Source organism: Callithrix jacchus, chromosome 11 (genome assembly GCF_049354715.1).
Source record: "Callithrix jacchus isolate 240 chromosome 11, calJac240_pri, whole genome shotgun sequence".
Classification (NCBI taxonomy): Eukaryota; Metazoa; Chordata; class Mammalia; order Primates; family Cebidae; genus Callithrix; species Callithrix jacchus.
Window position 1 is genome coordinate 976040 of NC_133512.1, and position 22206 is coordinate 998245.

The 22206-nt window shown below is 38.9% G+C and overlaps 1 protein-coding gene across 21 annotated transcripts in view; it reads right to left on the minus strand.

The window, feature by feature from the left end:
* Positions 1 to 22206, minus strand: part of PDE1C (phosphodiesterase 1C) — a 689353-nt gene that overhangs the window by 87510 nt on the left and 579637 nt on the right. For all 21 annotated transcript variants that reach the window (XM_078342145.1, XM_078342151.1, XM_078342149.1 and 18 more), the window contains 5 exons: positions 20608 to 20709; positions 19956 to 20076; positions 11107 to 11188; positions 8629 to 8749; positions 6817 to 6992 (listed from right to left, as the gene is read on the minus strand). In XM_078342145.1, coding sequence (XP_078198271.1) covers positions 6817 to 6992; positions 8629 to 8749; positions 11107 to 11188; positions 19956 to 20076; positions 20608 to 20709 — 602 coding nt within the window. The remainder of the gene's footprint in view (positions 1 to 6816; positions 6993 to 8628; positions 8750 to 11106; positions 11189 to 19955; positions 20077 to 20607; positions 20710 to 22206) is intronic.

The following is a 22206-nucleotide window of genomic DNA, read 5'->3' on the forward strand; positions in this document are numbered from 1 at the left end:
TTTTAATGCACAAAGAGGATCTATGGGGTTTACTGAGTGTTTGGGTACATTTCTGCTTAATTCATCAGATTGCCATGTATTTAGGAAACCAATAAAATAGGTTCATGATGATGTCATTCTGAAAATACTGAGTGAGAGGATGGGGCAGGGAGAAAATAATAATAAGGATAGTAATTAATAAACCAATATTGGAATGGCATTATGAATGTCATCATTATTAATAGCTTCTATTGAATTTGTTCTCTATGCCAAGTGTTATGCTGTGTATTTTTTGTGGGGTACTTATTTTCATCCTCAAGACAACTTTACAGCAGTTACTATTACTGTGACTCAATTTGACAAATGTGGAAATGAAGTCTCAGAGACATCACAAAACTTTCCCATCACCTCAGTACAAACTGCAGCTTCATATGGTTTTGCTTAAGACCTAGGGTTTTAACACAAACAACTGATTACAAAAATAAAGTGAAAATATCCAACACTAGAGCAATTGAAGACAAACACACTGAGGACACTGCTTATGAGTTTAAAAGAAGGAAGAGGATAATTGAGCCTTATGAACAAAAAACACAGTCTTCAAACTATCCACAAGATAAGAGTTTGGCCAGGTACCTGGTCTGTGTCCTCCCTTTTAGTGAAATGAAACTAGCATTATTTCCAATCCAACTGATTACAAAGGGCTTGGCTCTGTGCTTAGTTAAAAGCACAGCAGAATCGCATAGGTTAAGTATTTATGAAGAGACTGGTTCACTCATCCAACTCATGTTTGTTGAGCAGCTAGAGTGTCAAGCACTATTTTAGATACAAGGAATACAGCAGTGAGCTAGTCGATTTATGGAGAAGAGATCATAGTTAAGTAAATAAATAGATACTTGCAGACTGTAAAAAGTGCTTTGCAGAAAACTAAAACAGAGTAACACGATGGAACACAGTTAGCATAGGGGAGGGGACTGCATTAGACAAGGAGGTGGAGAAGGCCTCCTTGACAAGGTGACATTTAACCAAGTCCTAAATTATGACGAGCTGGCCATGCAATAATCTGGAAAAACAGTATTTCAGGCAGAGGAACTAGAAAATGCAAAGGCCATGAGGTAAAAATGAGCTTGGTATGTTCAAAGAACTCTGAGTATAATTCAAGTAAATTTCATAAGGGCTTAGCAACAGATGGTGTTCATGACAAGCAGGGTTCAGATTCTGCAGGGCCTTGGAGGCAATGAGGTGGGCATTGCATTGTGGAGAATAACCTACACAGAAGCCATTTAACAGAGCCCAATCCTCCCAAGGTTCTAGAGGCCCATTCCATGTAGCACTTAGTTCACTCCAAAGACCTTCCAGCCTGTGCCATCAACTGCCATTGAGAAAAGCCTTATTACATTTTTCTGTAGATGTGTTTAAAATTCCCCATACTTCATTACCAGGTGTCTTATTTATTTCCTTTGTGTTAGCCTTGGTCCTGGAAAAAAAGCTAACTCTCCTAGGTAATATATTTGTTTTTAATCTCATGGATATCAGAATGACTATGCATTTATCATGTTTCTGTTTGTTTTGGCTGCTAAAGAGCTCAAAGCCCATATGTGGTCCAGGTTCACATGTTCACGAGGCTTTATGATATGCATTTTGTGGAAGTCTATGATGTCTGTTTAAGTCTACTTTTCCTGCCTTCGTATTTCCTTACCTGTCTTCCTTAATATATTATGTTTTCATTCATTGATCCATCCATCCATCAATCCATCCATCCTTTCATCCATCCAAGCCAATGCCCTACCTTCATCTCCAAACAAATTAAATAAGATTCGGGAGAAAGAGGGGCAAGAATAGGATATTATTGAGTGTTTTCCAGGTGATTTAGACATACAGAGTTGAGAAGCAATGATTTAAATGTTAAATGTTTGCCACTGAGTATTTAATGACATTCTACTGTCCAAAAGAATGTATTTATAATTTACACTGAAAATGTAAGAAAAGATCTCTTTACAAATAACATAATTATGTGCATGTAATGTATAAAATGTCTTCCAGCCTTTATAGAAAGGTGCAACTACAGAGTGAAAGAATGCTCTTGCAGAAGAATATGGTCAGATGGCATTCTCAGTATGATGCGTGACCACAGAAAGTCCCCTGGAATGTTCACTCAGGCTTTATCCTTCTTCAGTCACTCATCCTTCTTCAGTGACTGAGGTTGGGGTTTAAACGTCATCTCTGTTACTGAATTCCCAGTGCTTGGCATGGTGCCTGGTGCATAGCATACACTCATGAAGTATTTGCTCATGAAATGAAATGTTTCCTATGGGAGTGATTTATCCTATATGCCAGTGTAAATTTATTCGTATGTATCTTCATCAGTCTTCAGCATTCCAGACAGACATAAAATACAGAAAGTATATAAACTCTAAGTCTTGTTATAGAAGAATAGTCATCTGCCAAATGTCAGTTTCCTTAGCCAATAATGTAGGTGAATAAAAAGATGACCACTTTTGCTACAGAGTGGGAAACTGAGGGAAGGAAAAGGAGAATTCATTCATATTCAGAACCTGGTATCAGTTTTAGAAAATAATTTATAACCCCCTGACAGAATCCCCACTGAATCCATGGCAAATTTTCAATATTCAAAATGACCCCAAGTTGAAAGTATTTTTGATAAAAACTGAAGGTGTTAAATTCTGGTTTGCAATAAAAGAGTATAAAATATTATCTGAGCAAGAAAAATTCATTTGACAACTGAGTCAGACCAATTTTCTATGGGAAATCTAGCAAAAAACATATAAAAAACTGGTAGTAGGGGTACATTTCAGAAACAAATTTGGTTTTCTTCTTAACTGTAGTTATCAGGCAATTAATGCTTACATGAATGAATGGTAGCCCTTCTGACATCATGATCAAACCAGTTATGAGCCTACCCTATTGTATGAATCCTCTACAGCAATCACGTTACAGTAAGTGTTCCTGCAACTTTTCTACTCAACTTCCATCTCTTCCTCACATCTCTGAGATAGCTGGCGTTAGTGTGATCAACTGCACGACAATCAAGGTGATACAACTCAAAAGTTGTAGACTGAAACAAGCAAGCACATAAATAAGAAAAAACAAAATACATTGGCAGGAGGTAGGTCTTTTTAACTGAAGTCAGGTTCCTTTTTATTCTCTGGGTGAAATTATTAGTATGGATGAAATTTTCCCACAATGAGAAAAAGGAGTTGAGAACAGTTATTTTGCACACGCTCACAGGCTCCAATGACAGCATGTATACAGAGAATTTGCTTTTCAGGTCTTAGATTTGACATCTACTAGGCTTCTAGACTAGTAGAAAGCAAGAGATGTGTGGTTCAATTCTGTTTCTTTTGGGTTCCCATGTCAGACTCTCTGTGGTGTTGGGACTTGCGATAAAAACAGCCAATAGCAAGCAGCTAAGAGTTAAGACAGACAAAGCCCTCAAGATCCATAAACTTCCTTCCTCCCAGTGGAGAGCTGGTTCTATCCCACACTGCATGTCCATACAGCTTTGGGGAAATACTATGATGTCTTTATTTAATTTGCCTTCCTGAATAATGATACTATGGGGTCTCAATTAAAAATTGTATTGGACTAATTATCTCTTGATATAATTTTCTGAAATGCCTACTTATACTACCTACAACCAGAGAGAGAAGGAGAGAGAGAAAAGATTGAAAAGAAAGAGAAATTGACCAGAAAACCCAAAGTATTACATGAATTTTCACTAGTCAAATCTCAGTTCTATACAAGAACAAAAGAAAGGTGCTTCTAGACATTTAAGAACTTAGAAGGTGTTCCCACTTCCTGAAAATTTTAGTCAAAGAAAAAACTTCAGTCAACATCAAAAACTCAAAAATGAGAAAAATATGTAAATGAATGATTCTTTACATGTTGTAAATCACGATATTCAGAATCAGAATAAAATACTCAAAATAGAAAGAGAAAGGTCAAATACAAGACAATATTATATTATAATTCCAATTTATCTTATACATATGTACAGAAAAGCAAAATACAAAGAATTACACTGGAATTTTATTAATAATGATATATATCTGGAGAGGTAATAATTTTCATTTTCTTTTATATATATATATTTTATATTTCAGCATGTGTAACTTAAACACATTAGTCTAATACCAGAAAAATAAATGTTAAAAAAAGTACTAACTACTGAACAGAAATTAATCAATATCGATCAGATTTAAAAACTATGTTCAATATATCTTTAATTGGGAATAGTGATTTTTTAGCTCTAAGGGCTATAAAAATATTTATTTACTCTTTCCTAATAATGATCAGTTCTTGCCTACCTAGTTTTGTAATCAGGTTGGTTAACAAAACCAAGACAAATTTCCAATGCATTTATTAACATACATATTCAAGTGCCCCATTGAGGACAGCCTTGGGAAATCAGGGTCATCTGGGGAAAAAAAGAGTAACAAACAAAGTAGCCACTACCAACAAAAACAGATGTGCATTAGATCTTTCATTAGCACCAGTCAACCAGTAACAGCATCACCGAGCTGCTGAGAATGTTATAAAATATTAGTTATAGGTTGGTGTCTTATCAACTTTGTATTCAAACCTCTAACCTTCTTTTCCAATTTGTATAAATAGCAGCTACTACTTAGGCACCAACCTTGTGCAGGCTCCTTTCTTAGTGCTTTATAGGTATTATTTCTTCTCTTCACCTCAATTCTGTGATGTGCATTATCATCCCCAAAGTGAATCTCAAAGAACCTTATCTGAATTTGCCAAAGAAAAAAAAAAACAAACCCTTGCAAGTCGAGACTCAATTTTCTCTCTCCTTCCCTGCTAACTGAAATGTGCCCTGGTAACCAAACTATTCTCCCACAAAATATCCATAACCCGAGGCTCTGAGCCTTTGCCAACCCCTTTCTCCTTGTTCTTATTTCTAAATACAACACCTCCTTCAGGTCTCAATCCCAGGACTCCTGCTACCTGATGCCTTCCCAAACACCCAAGCAGGGCTACAGAAAACCACTTCGTGCTTCTGAAACATCTCTATCCCCATACCTAAGACATTTCAAAATTGTTAGCTGTTTATTTACCCGTTCTTTTTAAAGGGCCAGTTTTCCCCTGAAACTGTCAAATGCTTCCCCAGGTGATTAGTTTCAGAAGGTAATTTTAGCAAGCCAGATAATTGCAAACAAATTATTTTGAAGTACCTCTTTAAATTGCATGTTGTCAGAAATTGAATTTTCAAGTGTAATGAGTGTAATTGATTGTAAGAGAGTGTTTCTTTGGAGATGATGCAGTAGCTGCCATTGCTGCTTGCAATGCCTGCCAGCCGGGAGGATTCAAACGTTTAAAGCATTTGAATGAACTAGGAGAGGGTGTGTTTAAAATATAGAAGAGGTGTTGGCTCCCTCCACAGCTCAGGGTGCAACCTCTGTCCTGAAATGATAAGGGTTCAATTATGCCCTAAAAGTGCCATAAATATAAACCCCTTGCCTCACCTGAAGTGAGCAGCCACTTGAACTGAATTTTATAGACAAATCACAAAGTTGGACAGAATTTTGTGGACAAGCCTTTGAATAACTACAACAGTGAGGCTGTTTCTTTCCTACACTAGAAGCAGAACCCCCAGCCCCCACCCCAATGTATGGAAACCAAGACTGCCAGAACATGTTCTCACCCACAGTCCCCACCCTTCTCACCTGGTGTACTGATCACCAGGACGGTAAGAATGTGAGATGTTGCGTTTGGGGAGGGGATGTTGTATTTGGGAAGAAGATGTTGTATTTTTGTCTGATGTGAGGGCTTAGGGCTTAGGCTGGTGGTGCTGGTGACAAACTCAAGGCTTTGACTGAATTTACGTTCTTCATTTGAATGAAACCCTGTAGTAATGTCTCTTCCCTTTCCCTGCCACAAGACTGCGAGCTTTGAGGGTGGGATGTCTGTTACTCATCTCCGGCACATAGTAGGCACACAATAGATGTTAGCAAAAACTGACTCTTGTTGAAGGCTCACCTCCATGAGGCTTACTGGGAACAGTCCTCTCACTGAGCTCCCAGAGCCACCAACGTCTGTGTCCCTACCTGGAATCAGCCATCACAGTGTCAGACCTCTTAGCTCAGATTTGTACTACCTGTACTAGGGCCTCCATCCCTAGCGTGATCATGTAGTACATGCTCAATAGTCACAAATGCACATATAAACAAAGCAAGCTAAGCTTCCAAAATCATACGAATTTCCATCTTTTCTGCTGATATTACCAAGGGCCTCAACTTTCAGTTTTGATGATGTCTGCTTCAGGGAATTTCTGTTTACCGACAATTTACCATCATCTCAGAAGATCAGTTACATGGTTTGAGCAATGAGTGAAGAGAAATTGAGAATATGAAAGGAATATAAAATGCCTATAATAAAATTAAAGCACTTCATATTCCAATATAATGGCCAAAGCAAGGTGGCTCTTAGTGGGTCTTTACTTAGGTAAAAGAAGAAATTAAAGCCTCATAGTTGTGCCACATGACATCAGACGAAAACAACAAGATGGTTTAGCAGAAACCAAGAACTAAACCCTCACCTCCTGTAGAGTCTTCACACCAGAAAAAGGAGTTTAGTCCCACAGCATAAAGAGCATGATGCCAGGAGCCCTGCAGGTCTGCTGTATTTTATCATGCATTCATTGTTAGATATTACAAATATCAAAAGATGGCAGATTCTAATAATCAGCAATTAGAATCTGCATCGTGAGCCACTGTGCTTTATTTGCAACACACGTAACTCAGGGAGGACAATCTTGTTTATATGAGTGGGTACTGAATTGGTTTGGACAGGTCTGTGGTATGTTACCTTTGGGCACCTTGGCTCTCCATCTCTCCCGATTAATGTGCACCACTTCAGTCCAAGTAGCTTTAAAGCTCTTATAGTCAATGGGGATGACGGAATTGTTGATTGGGGCACTTCCCTCTGAACCAGAGCTCTTGACACCTGATCGCTTGGCATCTGACGAGCTGATGCTATTCAAACTGGAGAACAAAATATGATACCAAAGAAGAGAGTTAGTGTTTGGAAAATGTCTTCCAATGAGCAAGCCCAGGGGAGGAGTGGGTAGTAGTCATCAAGTTATCGCTGTGAAATTTCTGGGTCCTGATGTTTATTCTATTTTCCACATATGACAGGTGGGAAATTCTGAATTTTCATCAGGAAAAATATCAGCATTGCAGTCTCAAGAGTCTCCATATTCTTCATATTTCTTCTTTGCTGACTGGCCTCTTCTCTTTTCTCAATAACCAGAATCCCCTCACTTGAATCTTCTCTGCTCTATTCTCTGAAACTGATCAATTTGAACTGGGACATCTACTTAACTCCACAGTTCACCCACCTGCTTCCACACTGACCACTTTTCCAAGTTACCTAGTAACTTGCTCCTCTTTCTTTCCAGCTCTGCCCGTCCCCTGCAAGGGTCTTTCTGATCCCAGGATCCCCAAGTCCAGGAGAAGTGATAATTTCCATAAGTTGCTGGGAGAAGAGGGAAATGCAGACAGCATGGAATTGTGGGAGACTATGTCATGCAAAAGACCTGATGGGTAAGTTTGTAAATATTAAAAAGTACCCTCTTTCTGGAAAACTTCAAAGAAGTAACTGCTGCTACCAAGCAGCTAAAGCAGTCACTGGTAGGAACACAATTCATGATGGACTACACAAGCAGAATGTTTCAGCCAGTGCCTGAAGAGCTGTGAGGCCACGGGGACTCTGGCCGGGGGCTCTGTCCTCCTTGTTAGCAACCTTAAGAGGGTCCATCCATCTGAAGCACCCCTGGGGTCCCCCTGTCCTAACATTTTTCTTTCTTTTGCTTCTCCTTTTTCTATTCATTCCATTTCTCTTCTTCCTTTTTTTAATGACAAAGCCCAATGTTTTACGTGAACAAGGAGATTAGCAGTGGTAGTAATAGTAGGGGTATATCTAATAAAGACTAAGAGTTAGCTTTATTGTAGCTAGCACTTCCTCTGTTCTAGACCCTGTTGTAAGGTTTAACATAGATTGAATAACTTATTTAATCTTTGCAGCCACCTCTGAATATTGTAATACATGTTTTCTCAGATGTGGGAAGTGAGAAAATTTGCCTGAGATTTCACAGCTAGCAAATGCTGAGGTCAGGAGGTTTTACTCTGGTATTCTGACTCCAGAGCCTGTACTGTTTAACTACTGATCTACCCTTGATATAATGATGTGGTGGGAGAAGGTGATTTTGAGCTTTTGATTCTTTTTCTCTACTTTGTTCTTTGTGCAAACCTTGAAATGAAAGTCAGTTTCCTTTCTTTGTAAGTACTCTTGATGAGTGGTACTGTCTTTGTGGAATATTACAGGAGCAAAAACTGTCTGGGCACAGCAGGTAAACATGCAGCAAATGGGGTGTGGAGGGGCAGCACCAGGTGCCTGCTGTTATGATTTAGACATTAGTCACTCCTTACAGTTTAGCGTGGATAGTACAGGTAACAGAATTTCAACTCCTCTGATAAAAGGAAAGAGATAGACAAAGTTTTATGAGAAGGAACTAAGACAAATGTCTGTGAAATACCATCCCCATACCCTGCAAAAGAAGAATTCTATCCTCATCGACAGGCCAACCTCACCCCCAAGCCCTCAAGTTTCTCCACTGACCTGGAACGCCTCTGTCCTGCCCCGCCAGTTTGAGAAGTTTCATCGATTAGTGGACTCACAATCTTCTCGGTCATGTCGGTAAGCACAGTGAAGGTGGGTTCCACGATGAAATCAATGAAACCTGAAGATAAACAGCAGTGCTTCAGAGGAACCACATATTACCCTGGGCCTTTCCATACTTTCCAGAAGAAACTGATCTGGAAGCTGCAGATCACATTATAAGAGAACTGATTGATCTTAATCGCTTTATATATTTCTTGATTTGAATATTACATGTCAGTTTCATTTCTCCTACATAGCTTCCTATGACTTTTCAGGGTAGTTCAACAAAGTGCCTAAGAAATACATACGCAATACCCACTACAGAACAAGCACTGTGAAGAATGAATAATACAACCTGCCTGGAGTTAAGACATTTGAGCTGAGCCCTTGAGAATGGGTGGAGACTCAATGTCTAAGACAGCCTGCTTCCTTTGCTTGCATCCCACAAACTATTTCCCTCATCCTATTGACTGCAGCAAATATCTCCTTAGTTGATGAGACCGTGTTTACCTCCCTTTAAAACTCTACCTATCCTGAATGGTCTGTCATTGTCTGCCTTTAAAATCCCTCCTCTTTTTCTTCCTCTATTCTGTAAATAATGATGGGGCTAATCTATACCCAAAAGTGAGTTATGCTCACTTTAAAAAATACTTCCTCAGTACTTTGGAGAAAATACCAAACAAAAATGCCATTTTCAAAGAGGTGTATTTTTTCTTTTAGAATGTAAGCTCCTCAAGAGCAGGGACAATGTTTTCTGTATGTTCCATTGTGCCTAGTACACTGTAAATGCTTAATAAATACTAATGATGGGAGGCAGGGAGTCCTGATGATAAGGGTGAGAAACTGAAATCCCAAATACCGTTTTGTTGCTTGTTTTATTATGACCTAAGATTAAATTGAGAAATACTGGCCTTTTTGGAAAATTGTCCCAAATATTGCATTCAAATAAAAGTGCAATGAAAGAAAAAACCAGAATGGGTAGAAAGGAAGATGTGGCTATTCACTCTGGGTGGTGGGAGTGGAAAAACCCAAGTGAGAGAGATGAGAGGGTGTAAGATGTATCTGGGGACTGACTCGGGAGTAGGAATCTTTTGGACTTAGGGAAGGAGAGCTTGAGAAAGCAGGTTATCGATAGCTCTAGGAAGAAAGGCTCCTAGGTGTTCAGATAAAAGGTTAGGACTTAGGTAGACACTGGAGGCTCCTGGAGATGTTTGGGCAGCATTGTCATAAGAGTTTTTAAATGTTCTTTAGAAAGTTAATCTGGCAAGATAGACAAGAAGGAAGAGAGCAGGAAGGGAGAAGGATGAGAAAATCATTTAGAAGCTATTGCGATTGCTCAAACAAAAGATAAAGAAGCCCACTCTAAGGTGGAAATGCAGAGCAGGCACAGACGCCTGCACAGCCGGAGGTGGTAGTCCCTCTGTATGGGATCTGCCAAACACACCTCAAGAATGTGGCTGGGGAAAGACAGTGGGCTCAGTTTCAGACTTGCTGATTTTGAGGTACAGGGGGCATATCTGGAATGGGAGAGAACAGAGTTGGAAGAAACAGGACTGGAAACTAGAAGAGGGCTCAGACCTACAGCTATACCTCTGTGAGACCACCACGATAGAGAGATGGCTGAAGTTGGACTACAGCGATTGTCCCAACAGCTCAGACACTCAAATGTTCTGTAACAATCAGGAGAAAAAACAGGAGCTGAAGCTGGTGGGGATGGTGGTAATTCATTACACAGCCACATGAAAATTGGAAGCAAACTAAATACCAACCAGAGGAAATGTGGCCCATTTCCCTTTGAAGGGCGTGTTTGGAAACGTGTGAATGCATATTTAGTTTGCACAATGGCCCAAGTAAGGGTGATGCTCAGCAGCAAAGGATGTTAAAAGTCCTACAACGTAATTGATAAAACAAGAACTGTCTCAACCAAATGCCAGTAGTATGCTTATTAATAAGGAAGCAGTGATAATCAAGTGTGTATCATGGCTAATTACAGTGTAATTTTAAGCTGAAACTGAAGTGTTTGATGAACCACTTTTGCCTTTTTTTCCTGACAAATTAAGCTCAACATGTTCAAACCTGAACTAACTCATCAGCTTCCCCTCAACCTTTGTAAATGGGAAAATGGTCCAACCACTTAATCTAGAATTCTACCTTTATCTTAGCTTTGCGTTCCACCGAATCTTTGACACTTTATGTACCACCTCTCTTCTGAAGAGACCAAGTGTGTCACTGTCCAATTCTCCATGAACAAGCCACATTCCAGGGAGAAGAATGGAGAAAGTGGCTCCATCAACCCAATCAAGCAGAGCCATGAGCACAACATGGCAGGATGGAGTCAGTTCCCCAGTCAAAGAACCACTAGGAACATCTGTGCTTAGTTCTACAGGCTTCCTGCTTTGGTGCTTCCTTCTATCCGAAAACCTTGCAGACACGTACCTACTTGTGACTGAGCAACCATAGTGGACTTTCGGTCACACAGAGGAGAAAAAGGCAGCCCCAGCTCTGCTTCTCTGTCTCCCTAGAAAAATAAAAGGTCATAGTAAATTAAGAAACAGTAGGCTGAGTCATCCAGATTTCATTTAGCAACTTTCACTGCCACGGAGGCCACCGGTCTTTATTTTAATTATTAGAATTACATTATATTACTTTATTAATAAAATATTTAATTATTAAATCAAAATATATGCATTATAGTATCACACTATAATAAGTCTTTATGGAGACTGCCTCTCTACATAAAAGGCAACAAAAGGCTGAAGCCCTCTGGGATCCAATAGTTGCACCTAACTGCAAAGCTCGTGCTCTTGTAAAGAAAGCTTCACTGGGCAGTACTGGGACCTCCATGGAAAATAAGGCAACAGGCAATATATCATGTGGCCTGGAGCAGCACTGCAGTCATCCTGGGTCAACCTGTGGCCTTTGTTTAGTTAGTGAACTCCTCTTTGTTGTGGGCAGTGTCTGAAACTAAAATTCAAATTGAACTGATTCAGATGGATTCTCCTAGTGCTGCCTAAAGCCACACATTTGGTGCAAGTGCTTCTGGCTTCTAAGCCTCAGAGGTCATTCCATAATTAAAAGTGGACCAAAAAGAGCCAGAATAAATGATTGCTTGTGTCTATAATGCCAGACAACAATAAAACACAATTGTCTGACCAATATATTCTCAATCTCACCAAAAGGTATCACCATAATAAGCAAGTGCTATGGAAAGTCTAAATAATGATAAACATGTTTTTTAAAACCTTGGACCAGAGGCTGAATACTTGTTGTACCCCCAGAGGAAAGGGAAAAATATGTCACCCTTCTTATACTAGTGAAGCTGTACTAATTCATTTTACTGGCTCTGGATAATAGCTACTGACTTGGGCTTGAATCCTGTCTTTCTCCTACTAGATGTGTGATAGATCATAGGTGGGTTATTTTCCTTCCATACAGTTCAGCTTTTGTCACTTGTTAAATGTGGGATAGTAATCTCTACCTTATAGGGTCATAAGGATGAAAGAGAAACATGTATGTAAATGAATATAAAGAACTACTCTTGTTTCCCAGTAGGTGGTTCTAATATTTTACGTCAAGATTTGAGAAATGTTAAGTGAATTTGTGCACGAATACACTCTGATTGTAATAAGTACTGTCAATAAATTAATATAATAGCAAATAAAGGGTAGTAACAACCTTCAAGCAGGCCTGGTTCAAAACTGAATGATTCTTCCTTCTAAGGCATGCTACTGAAGAGAACGGATGCCAGCTCACACGTAGCATCAACTGAAAGGACGGAAAAGGAGTGTGTGTCTGAGGAAGCTGAACAGCGGGGTCACAGTGGAAGCTGGGGATATTCAAGTGTCACTGGAATAGTCCTTAAGTGGCTCAGTTCCTTCTGCATCCTCTTCCTGTATAGATACCCCAGGGGACACAATGGCTTCTTTATTTCAAGTATGCTCTGCTGAAAACTGCTCTGTCTGTCAAGTGGCATGATAAAAATGATTTCTTCCTGAGTGATTTCTACGTAGGTGTTATGTAGAAAAGGAAGCGTATTTGTAACATAAATTCTAGTGATGTAGATGGTTTAGTGGGATAGTTCAGCTAAAACAAATAAAACCCATTATATTCCCATGGAGCAGGGATACAAATCGTTCTGTCAGTACATTTTAATAGGGAGGGTGTAAACCCTCTCCATTTGACTATTAAAGGATAAACACTAATTTGGATTTCATTACTGAACAATAACCTGATATTAAAAAACGAATTCCATGAACTTGTCCATACTCAAATATACACATAATTTATATGTTTTGTATTTAATAAGCTGTGTACACTCAAGTATTAAAAGCCTACTTTTAAACAGAGGTAATTGAATTACCTTTGGAAAACAGATATGAATTGAAAACAAACAATGCTGGTAATAATGTAGAGAAACAAACTTCTACTGATGAGTCCTACTTGAGGAATAACACAACACTCTATGACCCTATAGCTGTAGCTTAAAATTATTCACACACTTTCCTCTTTATTGAAAAGGTCAACATTTTCAAAAAAGGGTGAAGTCCCTATTTACAAAGGATTTTTTTAAACTCACTCATTTTTTTTCCTCCTGGAAAGCTGAGAAAAATAAATATCATTCTTGTGATATGGGTTAAGATAACTCCACCTAATAAAGTCATATAGTTGGTATGCAGAAGGAAGATAATGAATATTTGTTGAATAAATGAAAAGACCAATTTGATTAGAAACACTCCAGTTCCTTTGGCCACTCAGACATTTATGACAGACAGACTAAAGAGAGCAATTAGGCAGGTAGCTGTTCACTAAACCCCCATTCTTCTCCTCCATTTCCTGTCTACACAGCCAGACTCCATTGCCCAGAATCGCTGCCAGTTAGTGCTCAAGAACAGAATAAGAGAAGGGATGCATTTCTACCACAGTTCAGGCTGACATGTCGTATTTCTACTTCTCCATGTTTTCCTCTGTTTGCTGGCTTGATGTAGACAAGCAGAAATACAAGGTAGATGGCAGAGTATGGTCTGAAATCACTGATTATTATAGAACCACCTGCCAGTTAAGAAACATGCATCCTATTCCTTACATGAGTGAGTGCAAAACTTCCATTTACGTGTGCTATTACACATTTAGGGGTTTGTTTGTTATGGTAGCTATATATAGGCTGCAGACCAGTCAAAAGAAACAAGGATTCCATCTGTATTGGAAGTTCACAGAGAGATGGCATCTATCAATGTGAAGGTTCCAAAGACATTTAGGTAATATCTCAAGTGAGTCTTTTCAGGTAAAATGAAGAAAAGGGAAATGTTTGAGGAAACAACAGAAAAATCAGATGAACAAAACACAGTAATGTATATTCTTCTTTCCCAGGGGAAGCAGGCACAAATACAACATAAAAGAAAGGCACTGTAATGTTGGATTTAAGGTAGCATAGTAAAGTTTTAGCTCTTTCCGAAATTATCACCTCAAAAATAAGGAGGGTAAGAAACAGAAATGCAATTGCACATCGTAGGGAAAACCTGTAATTTCAAATCAAAACTATATTATAAAGGGCTGCCAAATGCTGTAAATATCAGAGAGGAATGAGGAAGATGCCAAGAGGGTAGGTAGAGAATAGATACTGAGTTGCAAGAGGCCCTACAACTGCTGTTCACTATAGTCTTGGAAAAAGTAAAGGGACACACACACACATACACACACGCATGCACATATCATGCACACACCACTTCATAGGACACTCATAATAATGCAAGGACAATTCTAGATAGCTTAGAATTCTATTGCTCCGACTGCCCTGTGGTACAAATCTGCAAATACTTGGTCTGAAATAAATACATTTCACTCACAGATGGTAAATAATAATAACAAAGTGAAAAAGAAAAGAAGGGAGGAAGAAAGGGGCAAAAGGAAGAGTAGAAGGAGGAAGAGGACAAAGATGATGGAGAAGAAGAGGAAGGAAAAGAGAAAAAAAAAAGCAAAGGGAGGAGAAGCAAGTATTATACCATCAGCAGCAGAAGCAGGAATAAAGGACTTGAGACAAACAATAGGTGGGGAACACTTGTCAGAAAAATAGTGCCACTATTAATAGAAGGAAGCTCCTGAAATTATGAAGAACAAGAGATCAGGGGAATGGGACCTAGCAGAGCACAGGAAAGACACTGAAAAGAAAACCAGAACCATCACATGAAAGCAGATTGTGCTGGAAGCATCTCAGGGAACTGAATCAATAAGAATAAAAATACCAATGAAGGCACTATAAACAAAAAGAGAAACAATAAAACAATCAGATAATTTCACAGAGAAAAAGGAAAAAACTCACCAACACGTGTAATAAATAAAAATGGGAAAACTACCATAGACACAGATTAAATTAAAAGAATGGTAAGAGATGTTTGCAAAATGTCAAATTATACAGAAATAGAAACAAAATGAGCATAACAGTTTTTACAACATGATGGATTTACCAATGAGGTGAATTTACACTTCTTTGAAGTCAATATTTCATCAAAAAAGACCCTGAGGCAGTGGATTGGATTTTGTAAATTATGGTTATAAAACTGAAGATGTAACCTACTCACCATCAGCATTGAGACTATCCCTTTATTTTAAAATACAATCCAACTTTTAAATGTAATTTTTAAAAATAACTGTCCAATTTAAAGTCTATAGTTAAGAGCTGACGCAACATTTCTCCTACATGTGTTACTATAGCTTATGGCATCTAGATTAAAATACTGAGTCAATAAAAACAATTTTCTGAATTGTAATTACTAAAAAATCATAATTACCAAAAAACAGTTCCAGTCCAATGAATTAACAGTCCCTTCCTAACAGGCAAAAAATTCAATACTGTTATTTTCATATTGCCTCCAGCATGTTTTTATTCAAGTATACGTGTGAACAAGTTTTCCTTTATGAGGAAAAAAAATTGTTCATATGTTTAAGTAATTCATTTCTACTTCCTCATAATCAGAAAAAGGATCACTTTAATACTGCAAACTTATATGAGTTAGCTATTATCTCCCCTTCAGCCATGGACCAATTACTCGTAGCCATCGGGGCTGTGATATGGTTTGGCTCTGTTCCCACCCAAATCTTACCTTAAATTGTAGCTCCCATAATTCCCATGTGTTGTGGGAGGGACCTGGTGGGAGATACTTGAATACTGTGGGCTGTTTCCCCCATTCTGTTTTCTTGATAGTGAATAAGTCTCATGAGAGCTGATGGTTTTACAAGGGGAAACCCCTTTCACTTGGTTCTCATGCTCTCTGTTTGCTGGCCCCCGTGTAAGACACCCCTTCATTCTTCCTTCGACCTTCACCACAGTTGTGAGGCATCCTAGCCATTTGGAACTGTGAGTCAATTAAATCTCTTTCCTTTATAAATTACCCAGTCTTGGGTATTCTTTATCACCAGTGTGAAAATGGATGAATAAAGTAAATTGGTATTGGTAGAGTGGGGTGCAACTGTAAAGATACCTGAAAACGTGGAAGCGAGCTTGGAACTAGGTAACAGGAAGAGATTGGAACAGTTTCGAGAGGTCAGAAGAAGATAAGAAAATGCGGGAAAGTTTAGAACTTGCTAGAGACTTGTTGAATGGCTTTAAACAAAATGCTGATAATATAGACAATGGAATCCAGGCTAAGGTGGTCTCAGATGGAGATGAGGAACTCACTGGGAACTGGAATAAAGAGGATTCTTGCTGTATTTTAGCAAAGAGACTGACAGCATTTTGCCCCTGCCCTAGAGATTTGTGGAACTTTGAACTTGAGGGAAATGACACAGGGTATCTGGCAGAAACAATTTCTAAGCAGCAAAACATTCAAGAGGTGACGTGGGTGCCATTAAAAACAATCAGTTTTAAAAGGGAAACAGCGCGTAAAAGTTCAGGAAATTTGCAGCCTGGTAATGCAATAGAAAAGAAAAACCCATTTTCTGGGGAGAAATTCAAGCCTGCTGCACAAATTTGCAGAAGTAACAAGGAGCCAAGACAATGGGGAAAATGTCTCCAGAGCATGTCAGAGACCTTCTCAGCAGCCCCTCACATCACAGACCTAGAGGCCTAGGAGGGAAAAATGGTTCTGTGGGCCCAGTCCAGGGCCTCCCTGCTGTGTGCAGCTTAGGGACTTGGTGCCCTGCCTCTCAGATGCTCTAGTCATGGCTAAAAGAACCTAGGTACAGCTCAGGCCATGGCTTCAGAAAGTGCAAGCCCCAAGCCTTGACAGATTCCATGTGTTTTCAAGCCTGCAGATACACAGAAGTCAAGAATTGAGGTTTGGTAACCCCTGCCTAGATTTCAGAGGATGTATGAAACCACCTGGATGCCTAGGCAGAAATTTGCTGTAGGGGCAGGACCCTCATGGAGAGCCTCTGCTAGGGTAGTGTGGAAAGGAAATGTGGGGTGGAAGCCCTCACACAGAGGCCTTACTGAGGCACTGCCTAGTGGAGCTGTGAGAAGAGGGCCACCATTCTCCAGACCCCAGAATGGTAGATCCACTGATAGCTTGCACCTTGTGCCTGGAAAAGCAGCAGACACTCATTGCCAGCCCATTGCCTCCCTTTGCAGGAGGGAGGCTGCACCCTGCAAAGCCACAGAGGCGGAACTGCCCAAGACCATGGGAATCCACCTCTTACATCCGTGTGACCTGGATGTGAGACCTGGAGGCAAAGGAGATCGTTTTGGAGCTTTAAGCTTTGACTGTCCTGCTGGATTTGGAACTTGCATGGGGCCTGTAACCTCTTTGTTTTGGCCAATTTCTTCCATTTGAAATGGCTGTATTTACTCAATGCTTGTATCCCTATTGTATCTAGGAAGTCACTAACTTGTTTTTGATTTTACAGACTCATAGGCATAAGGGACTTGCCTTTTCTCAGACAAGACTTTGGACTGTGGACGTTTGAGTTAATGTGGAAATGAGTTAAGGCTTTGGGAACCTGTTGGGAAGGCATGATTAGTTTTAAAATGTGAGAACATGATATTTGGGAGGGGGCAGGGTGGCATAATATGGTTTGGCTGTATCTATACCCAAATCTCATCTTAAATTATAGCTCCCATAATTCCATATGCTATGGGAAAAACCCAGTGAGAGATGAGTGAATCCTGGGGGAGATTCCCCCGTACTGTTCTTGTGGTGGTGATAAGTCTCATGAGATCTGATGGTTTTATAATGGGGAAACCCCTTTTACTTGGTTCTCATTCTCTCTCTTTGCTGGCTGCCATGTAAGATGTCCCTTTATCCTTCTGCCATGATTGTGAGGCCTCCCCAGCCATGTCGAACTGTGAGTCAATTAAACCTCTTTCCTTCACAAATTACCCAGTCTTGGGTATTTCTTTATTAGCATCATGAGAACAGACTAATACAGGGTGATATTGCAAAAGTATTATCAAAGAAAGCATATTATAAGGAGAGTGGAGATTTGGAGAACACCCTCTTACTACTATTAGAAAAACAGCCTTTGGAAAAATAGCTCAAAAGAAACCCTTGATGAAGGATGAATTTGCAGAGTCACCTGTGGAGTTCTAGTTCCCCCACCATGGAGTTCCCTTTGAGAACTACTCTGGGAAGCTGAGCAATGACTTGGCAAAGAGAAATAACCATACACTAAATAGGGTACCTGTTGACATACACATATAAACAGCTGGGGGGTGCAGTGGCATGTGTGTGTGCATGTGAACCATAGACAGAGTGAAGGAAATGCCTTCTGTTTCATAACAAAGGGTCTTAAGAAAACATCTGGCCCAACCTTATCCTAAATCCCTCCCTTCCCCTGACTCCCCCTACCTCAGTCATAGATAAGACCGTAGGGAATTAGAAAAGCAATTTGATTAGACTCAGGCCATAAATCAGTTGAAATAAAAAACTCCAATAAAGGATCTTCTCACATTTGTTTAACATACTATTAACTCTAGCCCTACTTCATTACTAGAGAGTATGCACAGCTTCAGAAGGAAAACACATACACATGCACACACACGGGTGCCTTCTACAGTTTCTCCATTCAAACTCGAAATGTAAGAGTAAGAATAACCACAAGAGTAATTCTCTTTCAGAAATCTAAATAAATAGCAAAAGAGCCCATCTCTTGTTAGTTTGCGACATGAAGTTGTGACTCGTGTTAAGTGGTATTTTATGGAATCAGAGGTCTCTGAATCCATGCTGTTGAACCTCTTGTCTTGAATGAGCAAGAATTAACTGAATTAGCTGTATTAACTTGAATTAATTATAATTTAGGTCCCCAAATCTATGTATCAAGCCTTCAATCTCAGGCCCAAATGTCTGGTGGCAGATGTTTGAATGGCAGCAAGTCTAGAGATAAGGTTAGTGCACATGCCTGAATTTGAGAAGACTTTGGTTTTTGGTGCTATGCATTTATTTCCTTTCTACTTCTCTAGTTCTATGCATTTTTTAAATTTGCTTTTAAACAATTTTTACTAATTGAAGATCCTGCTGATTCTTATAGACAACACAACTCTGGAACTTAGGATGTAGTCAAGTTTAAATATTATTGGGATCGTAGTTTCTAGTGATTTCCGGACCCCAAATTGCCACATCTGGTTTTGAATTTTGCATCATGGACTTGTCCACTAGAAAGAAACAACCCAACCAATTATAATAGAAACATGAGTTCAAGTTAACATCTTAATCCTGGCTGGATGCAGTGGCTCATGCCTATAATCCCAGCACTTTGGGAGGCTGAGGCAGGTGAATCACTTGAGGTCGGGAGTTCAAGAGCAGCCTGGTCAACATGGTAAAACCCCATCTCTACTAAAAATACAAAAATTAGCTAGGCGCAGTGGTAGGCACCTGTAATCCCAGCTACTTGGGAGGCTGAGACAGGAGAATCACTTGAACCCAGGAGGCAGGAGTTGCAGTGAGCCAAGATCATACCACTGCACTCTAGCCTGAGCAACAAGGAGCAAAACTCTATCTTAAAAAATAAAACTTAATCCTACAAGATGATGGCAAAGTAACTGCCATTTTGTCAAGTCACTATAAATAAAAAAGGACAAGAACCCCTCTAATAACATTTTGACAAAAGACTGCCACAAGGAAACATTTTTTTCCCCAAACGGAAAAGCACAGGATAGAAATACCACAATGTCCTGAAAATCAGTATTTAGGCAAGATTGAAACATCACATGACCAAGAAGCAGAACAATCTGTGGAGCCACCCCCCCCCTCAAAATTACTGTAATCTCAATAGTCCTTATCCTAGCATTGCTAAGATATGAAATTCATAAGATATCCAGTGATGACGGCCCTGATGGACAGACAGCAACGGAGTACCTGTCTGAAGAACTCCTCCAGAAGTGACATTGTCCAGCGATGATGGAGGTCCCACGCCTTTGCTGGATGGCTAATATCCGCTGTATGCAGCATAAGGGATAAGGCTTTCGGCTTTTCAATGCTGTCAACCAAAAGCACCCAAACACATGATGACCACACTCTTTAAAACCTCAATAAGAGTTTTTTTTTAACAGTTACTAATTTTTAAATTTATTTCATTCTTCCATCTCAACCCCCCCTTCAGCTAAATTGAGGAAAAGGCATCACTTCGTGCTACAACTGGGATACTCATTAACTTGGTATCTATATTTACTGAACTGGACTCTCTGAACTCCAATCCATTTCTAGAATTACTGCATCCTTCAAAAAGACAACAAGAATCCAAGAGTCACTGACTTTCATCTGTTGCTTCTGCATTGGGGATCTCTGTGGGGACAACTGATACTGCCTCTATTATTTCTATCAACTCTGATGAGAACATATCTCGTTAGGATAGGTAAAATTTTATGCTTTCTCCTTCACACGTCACCATCGTATGAGAACACTCAATAAAGTTGTGTTAAAGGAGATGCTCGTTAAAGGGGTCACCACCTGGACAAGGACCCATTCAAACACCTGTACGAACACAAGCACAAGCCGCAAGCACACTTACGCTTCTGGCTGCTGCAGAGCAGTCTTCATTGCTTTGATTTGTTGGAAGTGACAAGACATATCCGTGGCCATCACCATCTCAATTACCAAGGTTCGAAACTCCCTATCAGAAACAACCATGGAGAAAAAAGGATGGAAGTCAAAATGGAAAGTAAAAATCTGTTAATGTTTTGGCCACTGCTAATCAAAATCAGTTAACTATTTCTGACATTTCTAATCTAATTTGGGTCTTTAAGGTGGGCTTTTAAAATAAGGAATAAACAAAAGTTAAGGATTAAGGAAATAATTAGGAATATGATGCATGGAATATACACATTGTTTGGAAAATTAACTCCCAGGAAAAAAATTCAATGAAACTGCAAAGTGCATTAATATGCTCTTTTCTCCAAGTGAATTCACAGGTTTTAAAAATAATTGACTTGAAAATAATCCTAGGAGGTAGACTGATCATCCATATCACATTGGATATAGGTATTCCATTTTTTCAAACCCCCAATAGCTTGATTTTTTAGTAGAGTTTTAGGTAGAAAACTCGAGCTAAAATTGAGAAAATTTGAGAAAAATTGAGCTCCCATATAACCTCTCTTCCTGCAGAGTTTTCTTATTTTTAAAATCTTGTGTTAATGTGGTGCATTTGTTACAATTAGTGAACCGATATTGATACATTATGTTAACTACAGTCCATAGTTTACATTAATGTTCATTGGGCATGTTTCACAGTTCTACCAGTTTTGACAAATACATAGTACTATGTATCCGCCATTACAGCATCCACACAGAATAGATTCAGCACCCTAAAATCCCCTGTGCTCCTTTGATTCACCCCTCTCTCTTTTCTCTCGACCACCGCCAATCACTGATATTTTTACTGTCTCTAACAATTTTTTTGAGGTATAATTCACATGAAATAAATTGCTTACAATTTCTATAAATTGCACAATTTAATGAGTTTAACAGTTGAATAAGTTTTTGAACATACTACTGTAATCATGATACCAAATATTTCCATCACCTTCAACTTAGCCCCAGGCAAAGTTTGATCTGGCTTATGTCTATCTAGAATAGTTTGAATTTTCTAGCTTTATATATATGTATATAAAGTATATACATATATATTTAATATATATTTCAATATCTATATATAATATATACACATTTATATATACACTTCATACATATATACACATGTAGACATACATATATGCATATATATGTATTATATATTTAAAGTGTATTTATGTATGTCTATATGTATGTACATGAAAAATGTGTGTATATGATATATACACATATTTTAAAATATAATAAATACTATATTATATACTCATACATACACATTATACAGTAACATAGATACTAGATACATATACACGTTTCTATGTATATATATAGACACACACACATAATATAGTACAAAATGTACTCTTCCTTTACTCAGCCCAATGATTTACAATTCTTCTATATAGTAGTTCATCAACAGTTCATTTTTTCTTATTACTGAGTGGTATTCTATCATATCAGCATACCACAATTTGTTATCCATTTACCAGCTAAGGGACATGGGAGTTGTTAGATTCTAGTTTGGGGCTATTGTGCTATT